Source organism: Suricata suricatta, chromosome 8, assembly GCF_006229205.1.
Source record: "Suricata suricatta isolate VVHF042 chromosome 8, meerkat_22Aug2017_6uvM2_HiC, whole genome shotgun sequence".
Taxonomy (NCBI): Eukaryota; Metazoa; Chordata; class Mammalia; order Carnivora; family Herpestidae; genus Suricata; species Suricata suricatta.
In genome coordinates this window covers 44,961,213-44,984,259 of record NC_043707.1, presented here as the reverse complement: position 1 = coordinate 44,984,259, position 23,047 = coordinate 44,961,213, and the positions used below count along the sequence as shown (strand labels likewise).

General features: G+C 39.0%; 1 protein-coding gene across 3 annotated transcripts in view; it reads left to right on the top strand.

Moving 5' to 3' along the window:
- The window catches only part of MAN1A2 (mannosidase alpha class 1A member 2), a 164,396-nt gene that overhangs the window by 135,755 nt on the left and 5,594 nt on the right, over positions 1 to 23,047 (top strand). Inside the window, exon 13 of one of the 3 annotated variants that reach the window (XM_029946783.1) lies at positions 5,175 to 5,682. The exons of the other annotated variants lie outside the window; for them this stretch is intronic. Coding sequence (XP_029802643.1) covers positions 5,175 to 5,256 — 82 coding nt within the window. The 3' untranslated portion in view covers positions 5,257 to 5,682. Of the gene's footprint in view, positions 1 to 5,174; positions 5,683 to 23,047 lie in introns of those variants that run through there. 3 annotated transcript variants of the gene reach the window in all.

Below are 23,047 nucleotides of genomic sequence, written 5' to 3'. Positions count from 1 at the left end.
ACTTCATATTTCTGTTTCCTGTCTGTACCTGAGTGCCTCATAGAAATTGTTGCTTCATTTGTTCAGAAAAAAAAATGTTTATTTCCAGGCATTGGTTAGGTTAATTGTGGGTATATCAGTGGACAGAAAGGACCAAAGTCCCAGCCCTCCTGAAGCCTGGATTTTAGTCTACTTCTAGCTTCTGTGTGGGGACATTATGGTTGAAATGTACCTGTCTCAGACTGTTTCTTATCTCAAGTGGCCATCTTCTTCTGGTTCTTCCTTTTATTTTCCCATCTTTATAGCATATACATTATAAGGTTATTTCTTTGTCCTCTAATATATCATTAAGCCTTTATGATTCCTGTTACATCGTTCCTTTATTTTGCCCCCTCCTTTCCATATCTGTGACTCAGCCTAACCCAAATCCTTATTGCTGCTGATGGTTTAGAGCATCTGCTCGGTAGTCAGTCCCCGGCCTCTGGTGGCTCCGTGTTGGACTCCCTGTGTGTGGTCAGGCTGGGACCGTGGGACATAGAGCACTGGGCGAGACGGTGAAGCCACACCAGCTGTAGTTAACACACCTGCTGTAAGCTTGATGGGCGTGTCACAGTGAAATCTTTACATTCAGTTTTTATATCCATAAACTGTCGAATTTAACTCAGATTATGTAAGACCTCTTTTTTTTTAGACTAGGAAAATTGTAATAGCACAATGACTATTTGTGTATCCTTTACCTAGATTTACCTGTTGTTAATTTATGCCATATTCCTCTACCCTTGTGTATATATACATACTTACCTAACACAAGAGTTTGCCAGAAAAGGGAATGATTCTGTGTCATCACAGTACGGTTATCACATTTGGAAACCTTAACATTTGTACAACACTGCTGTGTCATATGCAGTCCATTTTCAGAGTTCTCTATTGTTCTGTTAATGTACTTACAACTATTTATTTATCATTACTACAGTTTATTTACTTTGAGAAAGAGCATGTGTGAGAGTGGGGGCGAGGCAGGGAAAGAGAGAATCCCAAGCAGACTCTGTGCTAACAGCTTGTGAGATCATGACCTGAGCCAAAATCAAGAGTTGGATGCTTAACCAACTGAGCCACCAACGCACCCCTACAACTACTTATTTTTAACCCCAATCCAGGATCCAATAAAGGATTACTTGTTGCATTTGATTGTCATGTCTTTTAGTTTTCTTTAACCTAAAGGAAAGTTCTCCTGTTTGGCTTCTGTCTTTTATGACATTGACGTAAGTATTCAGGCTAGTTGCTCTGGAGAATGTCCCTCAGTTTCGATAGTATTGATTGTTTCCTCATGTTCAGATTTGGGTTAAATGTTTTTGGCACAAATATTATATATATGATGTGTCTGTATTGCATCCTATAAAGAAACACATGATAGCTGGTTAGCCCATTATTGGTGATTCTCAGTTTGATCATAAGGTTAGATTTGCTTATAAGGTCATATAAAGAATCTCTCCTCCTTTTGTAAGTGATCTGTGGAGTGCTAACTCAGACTGGGTGAATATTCTTTTATCAGCAGTCTTTGGCTCAGTGTTATTAGCATCAAGATGCTCAATGAACTATTACTGTAGTAGTGGTAAAATGCCTATGTGAGGCTTCTTCTTTAAAAAGAAATTACTTAATTTTCAACATATGTAACCCATTTTCTTTCTGTCACTATGCTCCTCAGAAGCTACCGTGATTCATTCATCTCTAGCCTCATTTTTTCCTTTCTTTTACTATAGATTTGATCCTTAAATCAACCTAATCTATAGCCACATATATATACATATATATCCCTTTGCAATTCATTGTTTCATATTTTATTGGCTCTGATGGGAGTGCCTTTACCATTTCCATCAATTAATGCCCCTCTCTTATTTCTAAATTGAGTTCAGCTCATACATCTTGCAGATTGGCTTTCATAATCAATTCTCAAATTCCTCTTCAGTGTTCCCATTATTCCATGGGATCAGGCTGCAAATATGTGGCATGCTGCCTTTCTCTTTCCAGTATGTGTATGGAATATTACCAGCTGACCTTGGTACATTCCTGCCAAGTTCAGGAAGAATCCATCTCAACATAGCACTCTAGGTAACCAGTTATATATATATATAATTGCCACCATACTCATTTTCAGAAAAACACATATACATTTTTTGGATCAATAAAAGGATGAGACAAGAACAATCATCCAGGTAATAACAAAGTCTAAGCTACAAAATTACCACAGTTGAGTACTACATGAGCACTGAGCTTCCTGGTAGCAAAAAGGAAGCATCTCGCTCAATGTCATTTTCATCTTTGTGAGTTGGGAGAACATAGGACTTTGGCAAACGAGACAAGTGTTTTCTCACTGCTAAATTATAAGATGACCTAATTTGATAGCTTATTACTAAATACTGATGAACCACATAAAAGTGCCCTTTTCAAAAGTCAAAAACAGTGGAATCCTGGCAGTTTTATATAGTTCAGCCTAGTACATAATGGCAGATACTTGCCAACAGTGATGTTTTGTAGAGGATGCAAAACTCTTCATGTGAATTACTCTTTATAAAAACTGATGGCATAATATAGGATGCATTTGAATCAAGACATTTCTGTGAAGACTAATCTACATGTAGGCTTATATTTTTCTTACTATTAAAATATAGCTTAAAACTCTATAGGGGAATGAAGATTAGTATGACTTCATACATTTTTCTCAAATACCAATTAATTGCAATAGGCTTTTGTCAGAAGCTGAGTAACTATTAACTGAAGACTGTATATTCTATGAAGTAATGTATATTTATTGCCCATTCATTAAAGGGTGATAATCGTGTGTTTCAGCTACCAGAAATGGCAGCTGATTGTCTTGGCAGGGGAAAAGTTAAATGTAAAAGCCTATGTTCTTGATGTAGTTGAGGACTGTTTTACCTTTGACACATGGTTGTACTAGCGACAGCTAGACACGTTTCTCCAGAAGGTACGATGCTGTGTCCTCTGTTTCTTCTGTTTCCCTCAGTAGTTACCAATATATTTACTTCTATAGCATACATACTGATGGTGTAATGAGTACAGTCAGAGATAGATTCCTTCAGAGCCTCTTTCCTTAAAACTCTTACCTTCTAACCGGAAATAAAACACATGCAGGTTGGTAAAAAATGTTAACTGTAGTTAAGTGTATAAGAGAAATGTTAATAAAGTGAGCAGTCTTCCAGAGGAGGAAGAGTTACGTAGAAAGCATAAAGGAAGACTGCATGGAAGTGGTGGCATTTAAACCAGGCTTGAAGGCAAAATAGGTAGAGTAGGATGAATCAGTATTTGAAGAATAGCTGTAAGGCAGACCGTGAAATACGAAGGATGAGATACAAGGGCTCTTGAGGGCATAATTGACAAGTGCTAGTATCTTAACAGATACAGGGAGATTCGGGAAGAAGGAAGAGAAAGAGACCTGTTTCAGTTTTCAGTATGGGTAACTGTAAGGATTCTGACACCAAGTTGCAAGAAGAAATAGATTTTCAGAAAAGATAATGAGTTACTTTTGACATATGTTCCCAAGAGGCATTTGCAAATATAGATATGGAGCTCAGAATATAAGTGCAGGAAGATTTGGAGGATAAAGAGAAAAGAAAGCATATATCTGATCCTTTGAAGATGCCTACAGGTAACAGAGGAGGCGCTCCAGGTTAGCTTGGCAGAGTGAACACTTGATTTATCCTCCACTCTCTCCTGAAAGCCATTGAAATGACTGTCGAGGCTAAAGCAGGTGCAAAGGACAAGGACAAAAAGAATGAGAAATCAACAGCAGACATCAGATGGCAATTTTTAGATGGAAAACAGAAAGCTAAGCACCTGCATCGGGAGAAGTTAATTGGAAGCAAACTGGTGAGTGCTGCAGAACTTGGAAAAGACCCAGGACTCTAGGGCGCATGGTAGGATTGAAAACTATAGAATTTTTAAGTAAGTTTATAGAAGGAGTAGCTGGACCCCCAGTTTCACCCCTGCCTCATCTCATCTCTACCATGAATGCAACTAGAGATGTCCTGTCTGAAGAGGTCAAATCCTGGAGGCTGTGGACTTACAGGGATGCCAGGCGCAGCTGAACATAGCAGACAGGAGATTGGAGGGTTCCTTTCCAGGAAAGTGGATTTGTCTACATGAAGGAAAACTGGAGATACTGCTATGTGAGGTTCTCTCAGCAAAATGGCCATTTCCTCACCCATCCCCATGGTGCAGCCACCAGGAAATGCCAGCATGCCTACAGTTTCTCGTCAGCATTTGGGGCCAGTGGGCAGTATGGACCTTGGAATATTTCTCAAAATAGATACAAAAGATATGTGTATGTGTATGGGTGTTGTACTTCAAGTTTTTAAGGTTTATTTAAAAACCAGAATATGAATACAGCAAAGTAGTTCAAGAAAATCTCAGAACCAGAGGACATGAGTTTGTAGATTGAAAGCAGCCATCAAGATTCCTGCACAGTGGATGAAAACAGACCCACACCTAAGCACAAGGCCATGTTCAGAACACTTGGGGGTAAAGGAAGGATCTAACAGCTTCCAGCGAGAGGGGGAATGAAAGTCTGAGAAAAATGATCTGACATCCGGTGGGCTTCAGACTTCTCAAGAAGCAGTGGAGCAGTTAATTCAAAATTATGAGAGAAAATTCCCACTTAGGATTCTAAGTTTTTAGTCATCCAGGGTCTCAAAAATTCACTTTCTCCAATGTCTTGGAGGATATGTGCCATCAACACTGAGTATAAACCAAAAAAGAAGACCTGGAATTAGGGAGCAGATGAAAGGAAGAGCAAGAGGGTTATCAGTCTAGATTGAAGGGGACAGAAGTCACTGGAGGGATTTTCTCAAGATTGAATTTATAGAATATTTATATCTGCATTTTCTTAGAGGAGATTTAGACTATTGAAGAATTTGGTATAATATTAGTATTACAAGGCAGTCTGCTTTTTTGGTGAGGGGAGGGATTATGGAAGGAAGGAAAAGCTAGCCGTGACTAGCTTTCAGCTCAGGGGTAATTGCTAAACTTGGAGCATTTTGTTTGGAGTCTGGATTGTTTTACAGAAATAGGAAGTAATACAAACACCGCTGTTCCGGACTTTTCCACTTGCAAGAATGAGACCTGTGTTCTTTGATGTTGTGTTTGTTTGCTCTGAGGACTTCCTTTTCATTGGTTTTTAGTGAAGTAGCAGGTGATCGAGAGCCCCTTACGCTGCAAGAATTCCAGGAGACATGTCTGTACCTCAGTATCTACATCTGCTAACCTAGGTCTGGTTTGGCTTTCACTGGATCTCAGCAGAGTTATTTTGCATCTTGATTTGAAGTTCTGATCAATTGAGGAAAGTGCACATGATGAAGACACATTCCAATCTGTTTTTTCTGCATCCATATCAGGCATTAAATGGCTGTGAGAAATCACAGGTTATTGGAACCATAGTCTCTTTAAAAGTTTGTTATTGAAGGAGAAACACCGTAAAGGCCAAGTTTACCACCACAGTGCATCTGCCTTCAATGGAAAATCTCTGGGGGCAGAAATTATGTTTTGTGTGGCTTCCTGTAAATCCTGCTTGTGTACTTTTCCGCCCTTTTTGTCTGAAAATTCAAACTTTGAATATAATAGCAAAATTCTGGGAAACTATGTAAGAATATGTCAAGAATCTCAGTTAAACCTATAGAAAAATTTTATGTACAAGGGTGTTTATTGTGTTTATAAAAATAAAGTTATTATATATTCAGTAATAGCTGGATGGTTAAATAAATGATGGCACATCCACAGTGCATATTACAGATCCAGTAACAGAGACTCTTCATGGTATGATATTAAGTAGACTATTACATGCACACACACACACACACACACACACACGTATGCCTGTATATATATACATATATACACACTTGTATATATGTATACACATGTATAAATAAAACATGTGGATAAATGATTTCATATATACTTTCACATCAAAACATCCTATTTTTCCTTTTGTAATCCGAAAAAACCCCACAATCTTTTATATAAATTAAACTACAACCTTATTTTCCTGCCTCAAGTTTAACTGATGTTTTTGTGCCTAGAGTCAAAAGAAATTTTTTGAGCTGCAAGAAAATTTGGAGGTCACTCAGTCCAACAAAAGCCGCCACAATTCACTTCTTCCTCCTACTCACATTCCCAATGCCGAAAGTGTCTACAACATCCAGAGTATTTTGACATACAGTCTTCTGTTAATCTTTTCAGTTGATGGGCAGCTCACTGCCTCAAAAGGCCAGCTCATGCCACTGTTCAAAAGCTTTTCATATTAGAAAAATCTTTCCTATATTGAGTTAAAATCTGCTTCACTGTGAATTCCATTCAGTGATCCATGTTTTTCCCTTTGGAAATATACAGTCTGCTGCAAAAATGTTCACTTGTATATGCCAGGCTAATGATTTGCAAGTTTGTGTACTGTCTCTTTCTCTAGCACTGGTCTGCTGGCCTTCTCTGGAGATGAGTTCATGGTTTTCTGGACTGAAAACTGCATTTACCATGTGGTTAAGCCAGTTCAGTTCAGTCCCCACCTTGGTCATTATACTCACATCAATGCAAGATAATACCGTTTTCTACTTTCTGGTAACCCTGTCAGTATAGCTTGAAATTTTGCTATAGGTTTTTTTTTTAATGTTTATTTTTGAGAAAGGCAAAGAGTATAAGCAGGGTTGGGGCAGAGAGAGAGGGAGACAGAGAATCCAAAGCAGGCTCGCGCTGTCATCACAGAGCCGTAAGCCAGGCTCAAACCCATGAACTGTGATCATGACCTGAGCTGGAGTTGGACACTTAACCCACTAAGCCACCCAGATGTCCCAGTCTCTCTCTCTCTCTCTCTCTCTCTTTTTTTTTTAACATGAAGATCATTACTTTCTTCTATTTGATATAATTAATTTTTCTGGATTTTATTTCATTTTATCTTTATCCTTATTAAATTTTACTTTGTTAGGTTTAACACATTCTGATTTGTTGAAATTTGAACTCCTGAGTTTTTCGTTTAATGTATTAGCTATTCTAGCTTTGTGACACTCACAGATTTAATAAATATGTCTTCTCTGTATATACCAAACCAGTGAGATCGTACAGGCATCTAACCATCTATTCTCTACCAGTACATATTTACCTGTCTTACCCCAGCTCTTCCCCATACTAACTATGTGGACGAGTTACTGAATTTTCTGCCTCCGTTTTATCATATGTAAAAAGGAAATCACCTGAAAGGGTTGTTATGGAAATTAATATAGCAAAGCACTTAGAATTATATCTGGCACTAAAGACATGGTAGCAGGTGCAAAGTCATTGTAGGATGGTTGTGCTAACAGTCGGGGAAAGAAGCTAGATGTGCAGCAAAGGAGAACAAGGACAGACTGGAACTCACAAGGACAAATGATCCCTTATCTGTGTCTCGTGGCCTCCAGCTTTGATAAGCGGCTAATTTGCAGAAGCAGCAGGCACCTTTAGCCATAGGGCTGTGGATGCCTGGCTTGGGGACTGGAAAAGATGACAGAGGAGCTTCAGCAGGAGCTGCAGGTGTTGAAGGCCTGGCAGCCTCCACCCCGCCCCCTGCAAGGTGCGACCGGCAAGTAAGTGCATGGTGTTACCAGCACGTGGCACCCTGGACTCCTCTGACACTTCACTTCGGCCTCCGATCACATGCAGCCTCTATCTTCTGTAGCCAACCCTGACCCAGGACCGTACAGAGAAAGTCGTCTGACAAATGTAGTTCCAGCTTAGCTGTGTTTGACGAAGTACACAGTCACTGCAGAGGACAAGCCCTTCCAGACAATAAAAGAAACTATAAGCTACTTTCTATCATATAGTATGCAGTATTTGTATATAGAGGGTCATTTATTTTTTATTTTTTTATTTTTTTATAGTTTATTGTCAAGTTGTTTTCCATATAACACCCAGTGTTCTTCCCCACAAGTGCCCTCCTCCATGACCATCACCCCCCTCCCCTTTCAGCCCTCAGTATGTTCTCAGTATTCAAGAGTCTCTCATGGTTTGCCTCCCTCCCTCTCCCCAACAATTTTTCCACCTTCCCCTCCCCCATGATCCTGTTAAATCTCTCCTGTTCTACATATGCGTGAAAACATATGATATCTGTCCTTTTCAGCCTGACTTATTTCACTTAGCATGACACCCTCGAAGTCCATCCATGTTGCCACGAATGGCCAGATTTCATTCTTTCTCATTGCCATGTAGTATTCCATTGGATCTATAAACCACATCTTCTTGATCCAATATAGAGGATCATTTAAAAACTGTTAATAAAGCTGTAAAAACCGTGGGGTTAGAGTGGTACCAGGGTAAAGGAAGCAGTGGGACAGAACAGAGTTCAGAAATAGGCCCTCTCATATGTGGGAATTTCATCCTCCTAGAAAATCAGTCCAGATCATTGAGGAAAAGTTACATTAGTTACTAGAGAATAGTAGGAAAACTGTTCATTAGGAGAGAATCATGGATAGTTTGCTGGGTCCCTACTAAATACCAAAACTGACCTTATGTAGAACATGTTTTAAATATTTTTAAAAAATGAAATAAAATCATGACAAAAGTTGGAAGTGTTTGTTCCCAACTCTGGGGGTGGAAATGCATGACACAAACCCAGAAATCCTAGAAGAAGAAGATAAAACACGTTAGCCACTTGAAAATGGAAAACATCTGCAGGGGGAAAAAAAGAACACTAAAGTAGAAGATGGCACACTGGGAAAACATATTTGCAATACATTTGATAGTGGACTAACTGAAATTTGAAATTAAGGAAAAAAGACTAAGCTAAAATAAGTAAAGACAGTTCACTGAAAATACAGACGGCACAGACGGACAGTACTATAAACATGAAAAATAAATGTTTGACCCACACATCGAGAAATGACAAAATTAACAATCATACAGCATGCTTTACTATCAGATTACTTCAGCTGTTAAGAATGTGTATTCTGGTGTGGGCAGGGATGTAAAGATCAAGTCACACACTGGAGGGTGAGAGTGGGGCATAGGATCTTTGGGGAAGCACCTGTTGAAATACCAAGTTCACATTAATTTGCTCCAGTTGTCCTACTCGGGAACTGTCCTGCAGCCATACTCCGCCAGGTGGAAGAGGGATGAGGAAGATGCCCCTCCCCTCCACGTTGCTGACTTTCTCTACTCCCGTGCTGAACAATTAAGATTAGGTGCCACATGGACCTTCTTGGTCACGTCTCCGGCTTGACCACTTAGCCTGTGCATTCTCACTTACGTGTCCTTACCCTCGCTGTCCCGCTGCATGCAATTCCTCATTCCCTTTTTGTATCCCTGACAGACTCTAACCAGTTTTTCAAGGCGTAGCTCAAACATCACTGTCTGTGAGTTCTTTCCAACACTAAGGCAGATTTAGCCGATCCTTAAGTAATCTCACCATACTTCCCATCGTCTACAGGAAATATGAGTACCCTAGAGCTTAGTTTCATGTCAGGTTAGATGTTTGTTGAACGATACAGAATGAACAGCTGAGCTCTTGTCATATTTAAGATCATTTGTGTAAACACCTTTCTCCTCTATACTGTGCAGCTCCTCAGAAATCAAGGCCAAATGGGTTGTTTTTAATATAGCTTATTTTTTAAGTAAAAAATAAAACGTGGCTTTGGCAAAATGAATAAATAGAAAACATGGAAAAGAAGGTTTTCTCCATATTCCACATCCAGTCTCACTTCCCAAAGGTAACTATTATTAAACAGTTCTGGATGTATCCTTTTAGTGATTTTCTGGGTATAAGCAAACATATAAAAATATATGTTTATAATATATATCCTTTTAATAGCCTTTTTCCCCTCCCCTCCCCATAGATGCAGTCATGTATACTCACAGTTCTGAGACTTGCAATTTTAATATTTCTCTTTATCTAGAAAAGGTTTCCATATGCACACACAAATCCACTGAGGAGTATGTCATTTGTTTAATCAGTACTCTGATTGTTAGAGAACTTCGTTCTAGTATTTTGCTATTATAAACATTTCAGTGAGTATTCTTTTATATATAACTTTGCTCCCTGTATGAATATAGATATTCATTTATATTCCTCACACTAGAATATCTGGATCAAGGAGCGTGTGCATTTGAGTTACAATCATGTTGTTAAATAGAGTAAGTCTAGAGAGCTAACGCTTCACAAAGCTTCTCACAGATGGAAAGCTCTGAAAGTTCTTGGAAAAAGGTATGTTAGAAAATTAGGTGATTAGAAACATTAGAATTGAGAATATTCTAAGGAGTAACAAAACATTTAAATAGTCCTTGTCAGGTAAAGTAAGCTTTGAATGAGCAGGCTTTTTAGAAGTCAGTCTTAAATAATTTTGAATTTTTAAGTCATTCAAAATAAACTCAGACAAGAGACTAAATTACTTAATTTTTTTTCTATAGGTTAAGAACACATGTAAAAAGTCAAACTGAAGTTTTTAGATTAATAGGGATAAATGTTTCAGAATTTGCTCACCCTTTTAAACCATCATTTCCTGGGATTCTTAATTCTGCCTCTTTACTCCTGATGTGTGGCTGAGCTCTATGTCCTTATCTACTAAGTAAATGGTGATCAGAATATGGAGATGACACATGTAGTATATGAAATAATTCATCCAACACATACTTGAGTGCCTTTGCTGTTTTATGTGCCAGGGATACCGCAGCGAATGTAATAGAGAACAGTCTTGATATCAAGGAACTTACAAATCATGTTCACACTCCCCTTATAATTGCTGTTTTTTGAGTTCCAGCCCATAAAAATAGGCCGTGTGTGTGTGTGTGTGTGTGTGTGTGTGTGTGCGCACAAATAGGCCTATATCCATGTATATGTGTGATATATGCACATATATCATCTGTACTTCCCATTATTCCCTCCCCTTTCTCTGCTTTAATTTTTTCAGCGCTGTTCCCACCTGATACGTGCATTTGTTTCTTATCTGTCTCTACCAGTAAGTAGAATGCGAGCTTCATAACTGCAGGAACTTTTCTTTTTAACTCCTCTCACCTCCCTCGCACCCTGTACACAGTGTAAGAGGCCCTCAATAAATGTGTGTTACGTAAGAGCAAAGATGGCTATTTGCATCTGTACTCTGATGCTCTTAAGTCGTAGTTTGTTTTTCCAGCCTTACTGAGATATAACTGACATACAATATTGTCTACATGTAAGGTTTACAGAGTGATTATTTAACATGTTTATCTTAATTGTAATACGATTACCCTGTAGTGTTAGCTAACATCTCCATCATGTCACGTACTTACCATTCTTTTTTGTGAGAACATTTAAGGTCTCTCTCAGCAGCTTGCAGATATATAATACAGCGTTGTTAACTGTAATCTAATGCTCTACATTAGATCCCCAGAACTTACCTTCTAACTAGAAGTTTCTACAGGAGTATGGCCTTTGAAGATTCCACTTACGGATATCATACAGTCTTTGTCTTTTCTTGTCTGACTCTTCTCCCATAGCAGAATTCCCTCAAGGTCCATCCATGTTGCACATGGCAGGATTTCCCTTCTTTCCTATGGCTGAATGGTATTTCTGTGCATGTGTGTGTGTGTGTGTGTGTGTGTGTGTGTGTGTGTGTGTTTTATACACACCACGTTGTCTTTATCCATTCATTAGTTGGTAGACATGTAGGTTATTTCCATATCTTGGCCACTGTAAGCATAACTAATGGTTCAATAAACATGAGAATGCAGATATTTCTTTGATAAACTGTTTTCATTTCCTGTGGATGTGTACCCAAACGTGGGATTGTTGGATCATAAGGCTTTTTTTTTTTAATTTTTTGAGGAATCTCCATAGTGTTTTCCATAATGGCTGCATTTGTTTACATTCCCAACAACACCACATGCAACATCTCTCTTGTCTTTTTGATGACAGCCATTTCAACAGGTGTGGGTTGGTATCATTATGGTTTTGATTTGCATTTCCCTGATGATTAGTGAGGCTGAGCATGTTTGCATGTGCCTGTTCATCATTTGTATGGTTTTCATGGACATATGTGTGTTTAGTTCCTCGACCCACTTCTTAATTAAATTGTTTTCATTTATGTTAGTCATATGAGTTCTTTATGTATTTTCTTTGTGATTTCTATATGATTTGCAAATATTTCTCAGATTCTATAGGTTGTCCTCCGTGTGTGTGTGTGTGTGTGTGTGTGTGTGTGTGTGTGTGTGGTTTAACTCCTTTTAGTTGGTTTAGTTCCACTTAGTTACTTTTGCTTTTGGTGTTGCATTCATAAAGTCATTGCCAAGACACAAGTCAAGGAGCTCCTTTTCTGTGTTTTCTTCTAGGACTTTTGCAGTTTCAGGTGTTAAATTGTAGTTTTTTATTGTGTCATTCTATCATTTCCAACTGTATTTTTAAGGCACATTCCCTGATCATCCTATAGAAAATTTCAGATTGCTCCCTTCACCCCTATCATTTCTCCTTGCTTTACCTTTTCTCCACAGCACCCAACTTCTAACATACTACATGATTTCCATAGGCATTCCCCAACTTACAGGGTAAGCTCCTTGAGAGCAGTGATTTCTGTATATTTTAGTTACTCTGTCTCCATATCCATGGTGGGACCATACATGCTTGTTTCAGAATTAAATATCTGTTGAGTGAAGGATAGAATTATTTGATTCCAAGAGAGACAGTTGAAAAATAATGATTTTATAAGATCTTGCAAAAGCAGGAACAGGAGAAGAGACCTATTTATTTCTTTGTTGAGACGCCAGGCTTAAATTCAGAATTCAGTTTGTGCTAGAAGATGGCTAACAGTGATTGGGTGAAGTTGTAGATGAAGCAAGAAGAAAAGCCCAAGGCAAGAGGTGAGAAGTGAGGGAGTCAGGCCAGTGGGTCCATTTTCTGTGGAGTCAAAGGCTGAGATGCCCGCATGAAGAAGAGCGGAAGTTAGGTAGAGTTGGAAAACCCAGGGCGATGGTTCTTAAGCTGGGGCTTGCATCAGAATCACCTGGAAAGCTTGTTAAAACAAAATTGCCTGGGGGCGCCTCAGTGGCTCAGTCAGTTGGGCATCTGACTTTGGCTCAGGTCATGATCTCGTAGTTCAGGAGTTCGAGCCCCACATGGGGCTCTGTGCTGACAGCTCAGAGCCTGGAGCCTGCTTCGGATTCTGTGTGTCTGTCTCTCTCTGCCCCTCTGCCACTCATGCTCGCTTGCTCTCTCGCTCTCTCTCCTCTCTCAAAAATAAACATAAAAATATTAAAAAAAAAAAATAAGATTGCTGGGCTCCATCACCAGAGTCTCTGATTAGGATGTCTTGAGTGGGGTTTCAAACTCTGCACTCGTAACTACAAGTTCTTGGTGATGCTGAGGCTCCTGGTTCAGGGGACCACACTTTTGAGAACCCCCACACCTGTGAGTCAGGACACCATCTATGGAAGAAGTTAGGGGTCGAGGGACAGCCAGCACACCATGGGGTCAGGTGGGCAGGTCACTGCTAACTGCCACATACTGCAGTTCAGTCTCCCCAAATGGCATCCTGGAGGACCAAAACCACGGTCTTCCTTGTTTTCGAATTCCTCTCAGGACTTAGCATAGTGTCACAGTACAGTCCAAATATCAGACAGTAGGGACACACACAGAGTGACTATCGCTGTCACTAGTAAGCAGTTTTCAGGGTCAAAACTGTGTGCTTTGAAATTAGCCTTGCCTTTTGTTTTTGTTTCTGTTGCTGTTGCAGTAGCAGGAGCTACAACCCAGATTATATTTATGGAGCAGTAACACATAATAAGCTCATTTTCCACTTTCATCCTTTTCCTTTAGTCTTCTTTATTTTAACTTTAAAAATCTACTTTACTGAAGTATTTTAAACGCACAGTTCCTGTCCTGGGCAAATCTATAAGCCTGGGTAGCTCCTTCTCCCAGTTCCCGCGGAACATTGCCGTCCCTGTCTGGCGGTGATAATGACCCTCACCCCCACCCCCAAACACACAGCTGCTCCTGATTGCTGTAGGGTGCCTGCCTGGAACGTCAGATCATGGGGCCATGTGGTATGCACTTAGGTGGGTCTGCTAAGTTTCCCAGCGTCGTGGTTTTTCCATTAATCAGTGTTGTTGATGTAGTTCCCTTTTTTCTTTGGTAAGCAGTATCCTGTCGTATGGATATACTGTGTTTTGTGTATCTGTTTTCTCTCTCTCTCTGTCTCTCTCTTGGTTGTAAAACTTGACTTTATTTATAGAAAAACACATGGTACCATACAGTATTTTTCCTAAGGGAGTCTTAGCATACATACATGCATATATATATGCATACATACATACATGCATATATATATGCAGGCAAAATATATACATACATACATTATACTGTTTAGAACCAGACCCGAACAAAATAATGTCCTGGCATATTATTTTTTTTTAGTACATATGTATGTATTTTAAGTTTTTATTTAAATTCCAGTTAGTTAACTGAAAGTGTAGTGTTTGTTTCAGGAGTAGAATTTATGGATTCATCACCTACAGACAACACCCAGTGCTCATCACAAGTGCCCTCCTTAGTGCCCATCACCCACTGGGCCCACCCCCTGCCCATCTTCTCTCCAGCAGCCCTCCGTTTGTTCTGTATAGCTAGGAGTCTCAGGGTGCCAGGGTGGCTCAGTCAGTTGAGGGGCCAGCTTTTGATTTTGGTTCAGGTCATGGCCCCAGGGTCTTGGATTGAGCCCTGCTTGGGATTCTCAATCTCTATGCGCCCCTCTCTCCCTGCTCACATGCTGTCTCTCTCTCTCTCTCAAATTACAAAAAGGGGGAAAAGTTAAAAGAGCCTTTAAAAAAATTTTTTTAATGTTCTATGTATTTATTTTTGAGAGAGTGTGTGCTGGGGGTGGGGGAGAGGCAGAGAGAGAGGGAGACACAGAATCTGAAGCAGGCTCCAGGCTCTGAGCTGTCAGCAGAGGCTCAAACTCACAAACCATGAGACCATGACCTGAGCTCAAGTCAGATGCTCAAATGACTGAGCCACCCAGGCACTTCACTGCCAAAAAGAGTCTCTTCTAGTTTGCTTCCCTTTCTTTTTTTCCCCCTTCCCCTGTATTCATCTGTTTTGTCCCTTAAATTCTACAGATGCGTGAAATCATATGGTATTTGCCTTTTCTGACTTATTTTGCTTAGCATTATGCTCTCTAGCTCCATCCACATCATTGCAAATGGCAAGATTTCATTCTTTTTTATGGCTGAGTAATATTCTAATGTGTATATATACCACATCTTCTTGATCCATTCATCAGTCGATGGATCTATTTTCTTTTTGATGGCATTAGTCATGTGCTTTTGAAAAGAATCAGGGAAAGAAGAGGAATTATGTTTGTTTACCATTTGATTACATGTAAGTATCTTACTCTTAATTTTTTTGTTCTAGGAATTTTTATATTCTCTCCTTAAAAGTAATGGTATCTAATTTGCTGTTATTAAGTAGAATTCTAAATATTTTCATCTTGGTGGTGCTTAGAGATAGCAAAGATGAACCCATAGCAGCCAAAATCTCTGGCAACAGTCTTCCTCTCAAAACTCAAGTAAATATTGTTGCCTAAAGTTTGTTTTTCAAAATTTGTCCTGCTTTTTAAAAAATTCTGAGACTTCCAGTTCTCCCTTTGCAAAAAATTTTACTAATCGAGTTTTTCTTGATATTTCAGCTAGGTTTGCTAATTAGCTCTTTATAGAGAAAATATTTTAGTATGACAAAACTAGTGATACATGAGGAGAGTAATAGACTTGTGAACAAGAAATGTACCAGAATGCTAATGGCAGCTTCTAGGAGGTAAGTGTGTATGGGTTTCACTGTAACATTCTTTCAACGTTTCGGAAGTGTGAAGGTTTATAGTAAAATACTAAAGCGAGGAGGAGGGGAAAGCTAGTGAATTTGTTGCAAGGGACAGATATTGTTACAAATGTTGCTATCCTGTCCTCTGGTGGCTCTGGTTCTGCTTTTATGGCTCCTGTTACCTGCCTGTGCCTGTAAGTTATTCTCAGTATAAGCAAATGAAAGCTTATCCCCTAGTGAACAAGGTTTTGAAGTAGGTTCAAGGACAGTTCTGATAATGGTTTTGTCAATAATGCATCAAGAGTCATATGGCTTCTAAGTTTATAAGCAAAAGTGTCTTAAGTAATCTATTTGAGAGAGAGGCAGGAATCAATGAGATCATTGGGGTGAGGATTATTAGCCTAGGAAAAATTAATTCAAGAGGGAAGTCTGGGAAAACACAACCACCGTTCCCTTCCATTTATCTTTCATGTTTTATCTTGTCTGTAACCGGATCCTAAAGTTAACCTACTGAGAAGGACTATTTTTCTAACTGGATGAGAAAAGTCATATATGAAGTCTCCTGTTCTGTGCTGTCTTCTGCTCTGACAGCTATCTGCAAATTAAGTCAAATTCAAAAGTATTTAGTAACCACTGTCTTTTCAGAAGTGTGCCATTTTGGAATTAAAGCGTATGAAACCTAACACCGTATGAGGAGCTTGCAGTCTGCTTTAAGTCTCTTATTTCTGGCGATGGGCAAATTGAATAAAAGTTCAAGTATATAGTCAAGTTCTAAAAAGAATATAAATGTTTTTGATTCAAAGAGGGGAACTTTGGCTTGGGCTGGAGCAGTCATGAAGGAAGTTTGGGATCATGCTAAATGATACATGACATGTTAATAGATGAGGTAAAGCCGAAAGTCATTTCATGAAAAGGGACCCAGCTTGGAGAAAAGAAATGTTACCTCTCCTTAAAAAGACCCTGAGGAAACTAGACTCACTAAAGAATATTCATTAGAAGTAATGGGAGATAGGCTTCTAAATCAAAATCAGGGCAGCAACTGTGTGGAGGAACCTTGAGAACTTTATGTTAAGTGAAACAAGCCAGTCACAAAAAGACGTAACTGTGACGATTATGAAGTACCAGAAACCAAGCTAATGGGCAGAGGAAGTGGAAGAAGGTGGTGACCAGGCACGGGGAAGGGGAATTGTTGCTTTCAAGAGTATGGAATTTCAGTTTGGCGAGATGAAAGTTCAGAAATCTGTTTCACAATAGTGTGAATATACGCAACAGTGCTCAACTTAAAAATAATTAAGATGGCAAATTTCTTTTTTTTCTTTTTTAAAGTTGACACAGTGTTCCGTTAGTTTTGGGTGTACAACCTACTCATTCAACAACTCTGTCTATACTGTGCTCACCACAAGTGTAGCTGCCATCTGTCCCCATACAGTGCTGTTCTGGTACCACTGTCCGTATTTCCTGTTCTGTACCTTTTACCTGCATTTTGTCCGGTTACTCATTCCATAACTGGAAGCCTGCATCCCTCTCCCCTTGCCCCGTTTTGGCCCCTTCCTCCACCACCTCCCCTTGGGCAACCATCTGTCTTTCTGGGTCTGTTTCTGCTTTTTGCTTGTTTAGTCCTTTATTTTGTTTTTGTGTTTTCTTTATTATGTATATGAGTGAAGTCAGAGGGTATTTATTATTCTCTCACTTATTTATTTCACTTAACATAATACCCTCTGGGCCCATCCATGTTGTCACAAATGTCAGGATCTCATAAGATGGTAAATTTTATATTATGTGTTTTTTACCACAATAAAAAAATAAAAGAAGCAATGGCACCCTAAAAAGGAAATACTAAGATACAATGCAAGGCATCTACACTTCAACCCCTTCCTCCAATCCGTATAACTTATTCTAGGGCTGAAATTAAAGAAAAACAAATATGGCTGAGAGAAAATTAGAGCCCCAAAGGAAGAAAAGTAACTTTGTTTTTTTAAACAATTGCAAGGGTCCTACGAAATTACACATCAAGGTATACTACAAATGTAATTTTGTAATCAGTATTCTCTCAGGAATGATGGAAAAAAACAACACAATGGATGGCTAATTTTAAGGTGAAAAGTTGGATTGAGAAAAATAAAAGTAGATGGATTCAATGTCCATTTTCATGAAATTCTAGAAAGTCATGGTGTGAAGACTTTGTGTTTTGGAGAAGAATTAGTAATCAAGAAGAAGCAGGAAAACTCAGAACAGGCTCTTGCTCCACCAACTCTGGTGTTTGTGGATTGGTTTCATAGCAGAGAATTAAGTGACTGGTGAACATAGGTGCACGGTGTTAGCAAACTGTAAGACAGAGTATCTCAAAATGGAAGAGAGGCCTCTTCCTCTAAGATGAAGTAACAAGGCTCAGGATTTACCCTTGCACTCAAAGCAAACAGATCCATCATATAGGAAACAATGGCTTTCAGAACACCTGAGAGGAGGCAGTGAAGGAATGTGATCTCTGAGAGACAGGAGACAAAGGAGCAGCCCTGCCTTTGCCCCAGCTTGCTGCCTCACAGGGTCTCTGGGGCACTGCACCGGGAGGGGGACCCGAGGCTCAGCAAGCTCCCTGAGGAGCTGGAATTGTGAACCCAAGGAAACTAAGATTGCTGGTGTTGACAGGAGAGGAGCAGAGAGGAGAGAGCTGCTTGGAGAGGCAGCCCAGGGGAACCCCCAAGAGTACTCAGCAGAGAGAAGAAACTGTGCCTGAGTTGGGGGGAAGAATCATCTATGACGGATTAAAGGTGATCACACAGGCCCAGGAACTGTCCGTGTCTATCCTTAATAGCCTGATTGGAAAGTCATCATTTACAGCGTACTGAGTACAGTACTCAGGATAGTCCTGCCTCAGTAGTGGGGAACAATTTACTGCTTTGGGTCCACGTAATCAATCACAAATGCAAGACCTGAAGGGATCAAACTGGTTCCAAGTAACTTAACTATATACCTGAACCAAACTCAAGATTTACAAGAATACAAAATTATCCAGCAGCCAAAAGGTAAACCTCATAATGTCTGGCATCCAGCCAAAGATATCATATATACAATGAGGCAGGAAAACATGGTCAATAATGAAAATAATCAACTAAACCTAAGAATTCATATAGCTGTTAGAATTAGCAGATGACATTAAAACAGTTGTTATGATTATATTCCATATATTCAAAAACTTAAGTAGAGACATGGAAGATATAAAAACCCAAATCAAATTTCTATAAATAGAAACTGCAATGTCTGAGTTGAAAAATACACCATATAGAATTAATAGCAAATTATACATTGCAAAAGAAAAGATTAGTGAACTTGAAGACATTGCCACTGAAGTCAAAATGAAATGAGCAAAAAAAAAAAATCTTATAAAAATGCAGAGAGTATTGGTGAGCTGTGTAACAACTATACATGGCTGAAAATATGTGAAATTGAAGTCTCTGAAGGAGAGGACGGAAAAATGGATTTATAAAATCTGTTGGCCCAAATCTTTCCAAATTTGATTTAAACTCTACACCCACAGATCCAAGAAGCTGAGTAAACTCCAAGGACAAGAAACATGAAGACCACTTCACCAAGGCACCTCATAATCACATTGCTCAAAAACAGTCGATAATGAAAAAAATCTGAAAAGCAACCAGAGGAAAGAGACAGGTTAGGTAAAAAGGAGCAACTATAAGAATGACAGCAGGATTCTCCTTGGAAACAAGACTAATATTCCTCATGCACGTGCACACGCACACACACACATACACACACACCACGATTTTAGCAAATCAAATGTAACAGCCTATTAAATAGATAATACATCATGACCAAGTGGATTTATTTATCACAGGCATGGAGGTTTGATTTAACATATGAAAATCAGTGAGTTGAAAAAGAAAAACCACATGACCACTTCAATAGACCTAGAAAAGTTATTTGACAAGATTGCACCTCCTTTCCTGATAAGACTCTTAGCAAATCAGGAATGGCTAGGAACTCTCTCATCCTGATAAAGGGCATCACTGAAAACCTACAGCTAACCTCAGACTGAAAAATGGAATGTGTTCCTCCTAAGATCAGGAATGAAATAAGGATGTGTGACTGTTCTCTTCACTTCTCATTAGTCTTGACCTGGAAGTTCTAGCTAGTATAGTCAGCCAAGAAAAAGAAACAAAAGACATCCAGACTAGAAAGGAAAAAGGAAAACAATCATTTTATTTCATAAAAAATGTGATTATCAAGGTAGAAAATTCTAAGGAGTTACCAGGAAGTTACTAGAATTAATAAGTATTTAGCAGAGTTGCAGATGCAAGATTAAAATGTCAAAATTATACTAACAATGAACAATCAGACTGAAACTTAAACCACTTAACAATCATGTAACGTTATAAAATATTTAGGGATGAATCTTGACACATAAAAGACCTGAACACTGAAACTCAGTACTGAAAGAAATTAAAGACTTAATTAAATGGAGAGATTCACTTGGTTGATGGACTCAGTGTTGTTAATTCTCCTCAGATTGATCTATCAGTGAAATCCCATTCGAAATCTCGGGGCTTTTTGTATAGAAATTAATAAGCTGTTCTAAAATTTCATCTAGACCATCACCCTCTCCCCCTCTCTCCCTCCCCCTTCAGCCCTCGGTTCGTTTTCAGCATTCAATAGTGGAGGAGGGCACTTGTGGGGAGAAGCACTGGGTGTTATATGGAAACCAATTTGACAATAAACTATTATAAAAATAAATAAATAAATGAATGAATAAATGAAATCTCATGTGGAAATGTGAAGAACCTAGAATAACCAAAACCAGTTTGAAAAAGAACACAGTTGAAAGCCTAACACTTGCTGATTACAAGACTTATTATAAAGATTATAAAGCTATGATAATCAAAACATGGTGATAAAGGTATAATGCTAGGTAAGTGGATTGATGGGACAAAATAGAGAGTCCAGAGAAGAAAACTGGAAATATATTTGGGCACCTAGTTTTAGACAGGTACAGAGTCATTGTGATGAGAAAAAATAGGCTTTTCACTGAAAGGTGCTTGAATAATTTCTGTATACATACACAAAAACATCTGTTCAAGGGGTGCCTAGGTAGCTAAGTCGTTTAAGCATCTGACTCTTGGTTTCAGCTCAGATCATGATATCATAGTTTGTGAATTTGAGCCCCATGTCAGGCTCTGCTCTGACAGTGGGAGAGCTTACTTGGGTCTCTCTCTCTCTCTCTCTCTCTCTCTCTCTCTCTCTCTCTTTCTCTCTCTTTCTCTTTCTCTTAAATAAATAAACTTGAAAAAATCAGTTCAAAATGGATCATAGACCTAAATTTAAAACATAACAACTTTTAGTAGAACACATAGAAGAAAATCTTTGTGGCCTTGGGCTAGCCCAAGATTTCTTAGATCTCACACCAAAAGCATGACACCTAGAAGAATGAATTGTTGTTCTAAAATTTTAAGAATATCTACTCTTTGAAAACTCTTTTTAATGTTTGTTCCTAAGAGACCGAGCATGAGTGGGGGAGGGGTAGAGAGAGAGGGAGACACAGAATCTGAAGCAGGCTCCAGGTTCTGAGCTGTCAGCACAGAGCCCAATGTGGGGCTTGGACTCATGAACCGTGAGATCATGACCTGAGCCGAAGTCAGACCCTCAACTGACTGAGCCACCCATGCACCCCTAAAAATTTAAAAAAATCTACTCTTTGAAATACATTTGAAAGAGAATAAAAGAAATTGAAGGAATGAGAAAGTACGGCACATACTTGCAAAGTATGTAACTCACAAGAGACTTCTATCTGGGCTATATGACAAATTCTGAAAACTCAAAAATAAGATAACATGCAACCCGGTTTCAAACCTGGCAAAAGAATTGAACAGATACTTCGTAAAGGATAAAAGGATGTAAGTATGCTCATGGATAAAATGCATAACATGATCAGTACAAATTAAAACCATAGTGAGATACTACATGTATTAGACTATCAAAATTGACCCACACCTGAAGAGGACTGGACTGTGGACTTGTATGGAGATATAAGGTGTGGAGTATCATCTGAGGAGAAAGTCAAAAAAATCATGGAGGTCCTGATTACTGGGAAAAAATTGGCACTCATATCCTCTGCCAACCTGAAAAATCCTCTCCACAAATACAGCAGGAAAAGAAACCATTTAAAAAATATTTTTATCATTTAATAAGCATTAAACCAGATTGCAATTTGCATCACAGGCAGATTGCAAAGACAGAAAAGAAATATCACCTTCCCATATAAGCAGGAGGATACAATCCATTATGTACATGTTCTGGAGATAAGTGATAACTTGTTCTTAAGTAAGAGTACCCTGTCCACTGCACCGTTTGCTGTGCATAGTTCTGAATTCCCATGGTAATTGGGGTGGCCATCTGTGTTAATTGTCTTTATGCTCTATGACATGGAGGGAGTAACAGCTTTGAAGAAAAGGCACCTAAGGTAGCTTCCTACAGCGATAGAGACATTGGGGTACATTTTCCTCGATGCTGACATTGCAAAGGCAGGCCTTTGGAATGAACTAAATTGTAAAACTGGCAAGAGGTTTGTTTATCTTTTACATGGTGTACGTGCATTTCAGAGGGACAATTAAAAGTTTTCTCAAGGCAGTGATCTAAGAAAAAGGGAAAGAAGGTTAAGGTCCTTTGGCACGCAGAAAAACTTAATATTTTGTTATTAACCTTCACAGCCCAGATAGTGTGGTACTGCTCGTTAGCCAGCCTTTGTCTTGGTCTGCGTCGGGGCTTCTGTTACAGGTGCTAGCCCCGTGGTGCATGTTTATCCTATAGGATACCGAAACTATTCAACCTAATTTATTCATCCTAACTTATTCAGCCCCCAAACGCAGAGGAAAGGGAGTCCCTCGCAGCCCCCTGATATCTCGGAACAAAGCCTAATAAGCTCTTGCAGTGATCAGAAAAATTTTCAATTTGATTTGATTTCTAACGAGTCTGTTCTAAAGACATGATTTAAAACATTAGAAGTATAAACGAAATGGAAGTTTTAAGTTAATTATTTTTTAAACAGTCTAGTTTTTTAGAAGTTACATGAGCATGTAAATGCAAGCCTTTCTGAATTGTAGCATCTCCCCATAAAATACTGGGTACTGGCGTTGGCAGCTGTGAAGGAGAGTAAGTGAGTCATCAAGGCTCGGTTGGTAAGTAAATAAACATAAAGGACTGAGTACGAACACATTAACTTGACAAGTTGGTTCTTTTAGCCTTCCCATTTCTCTT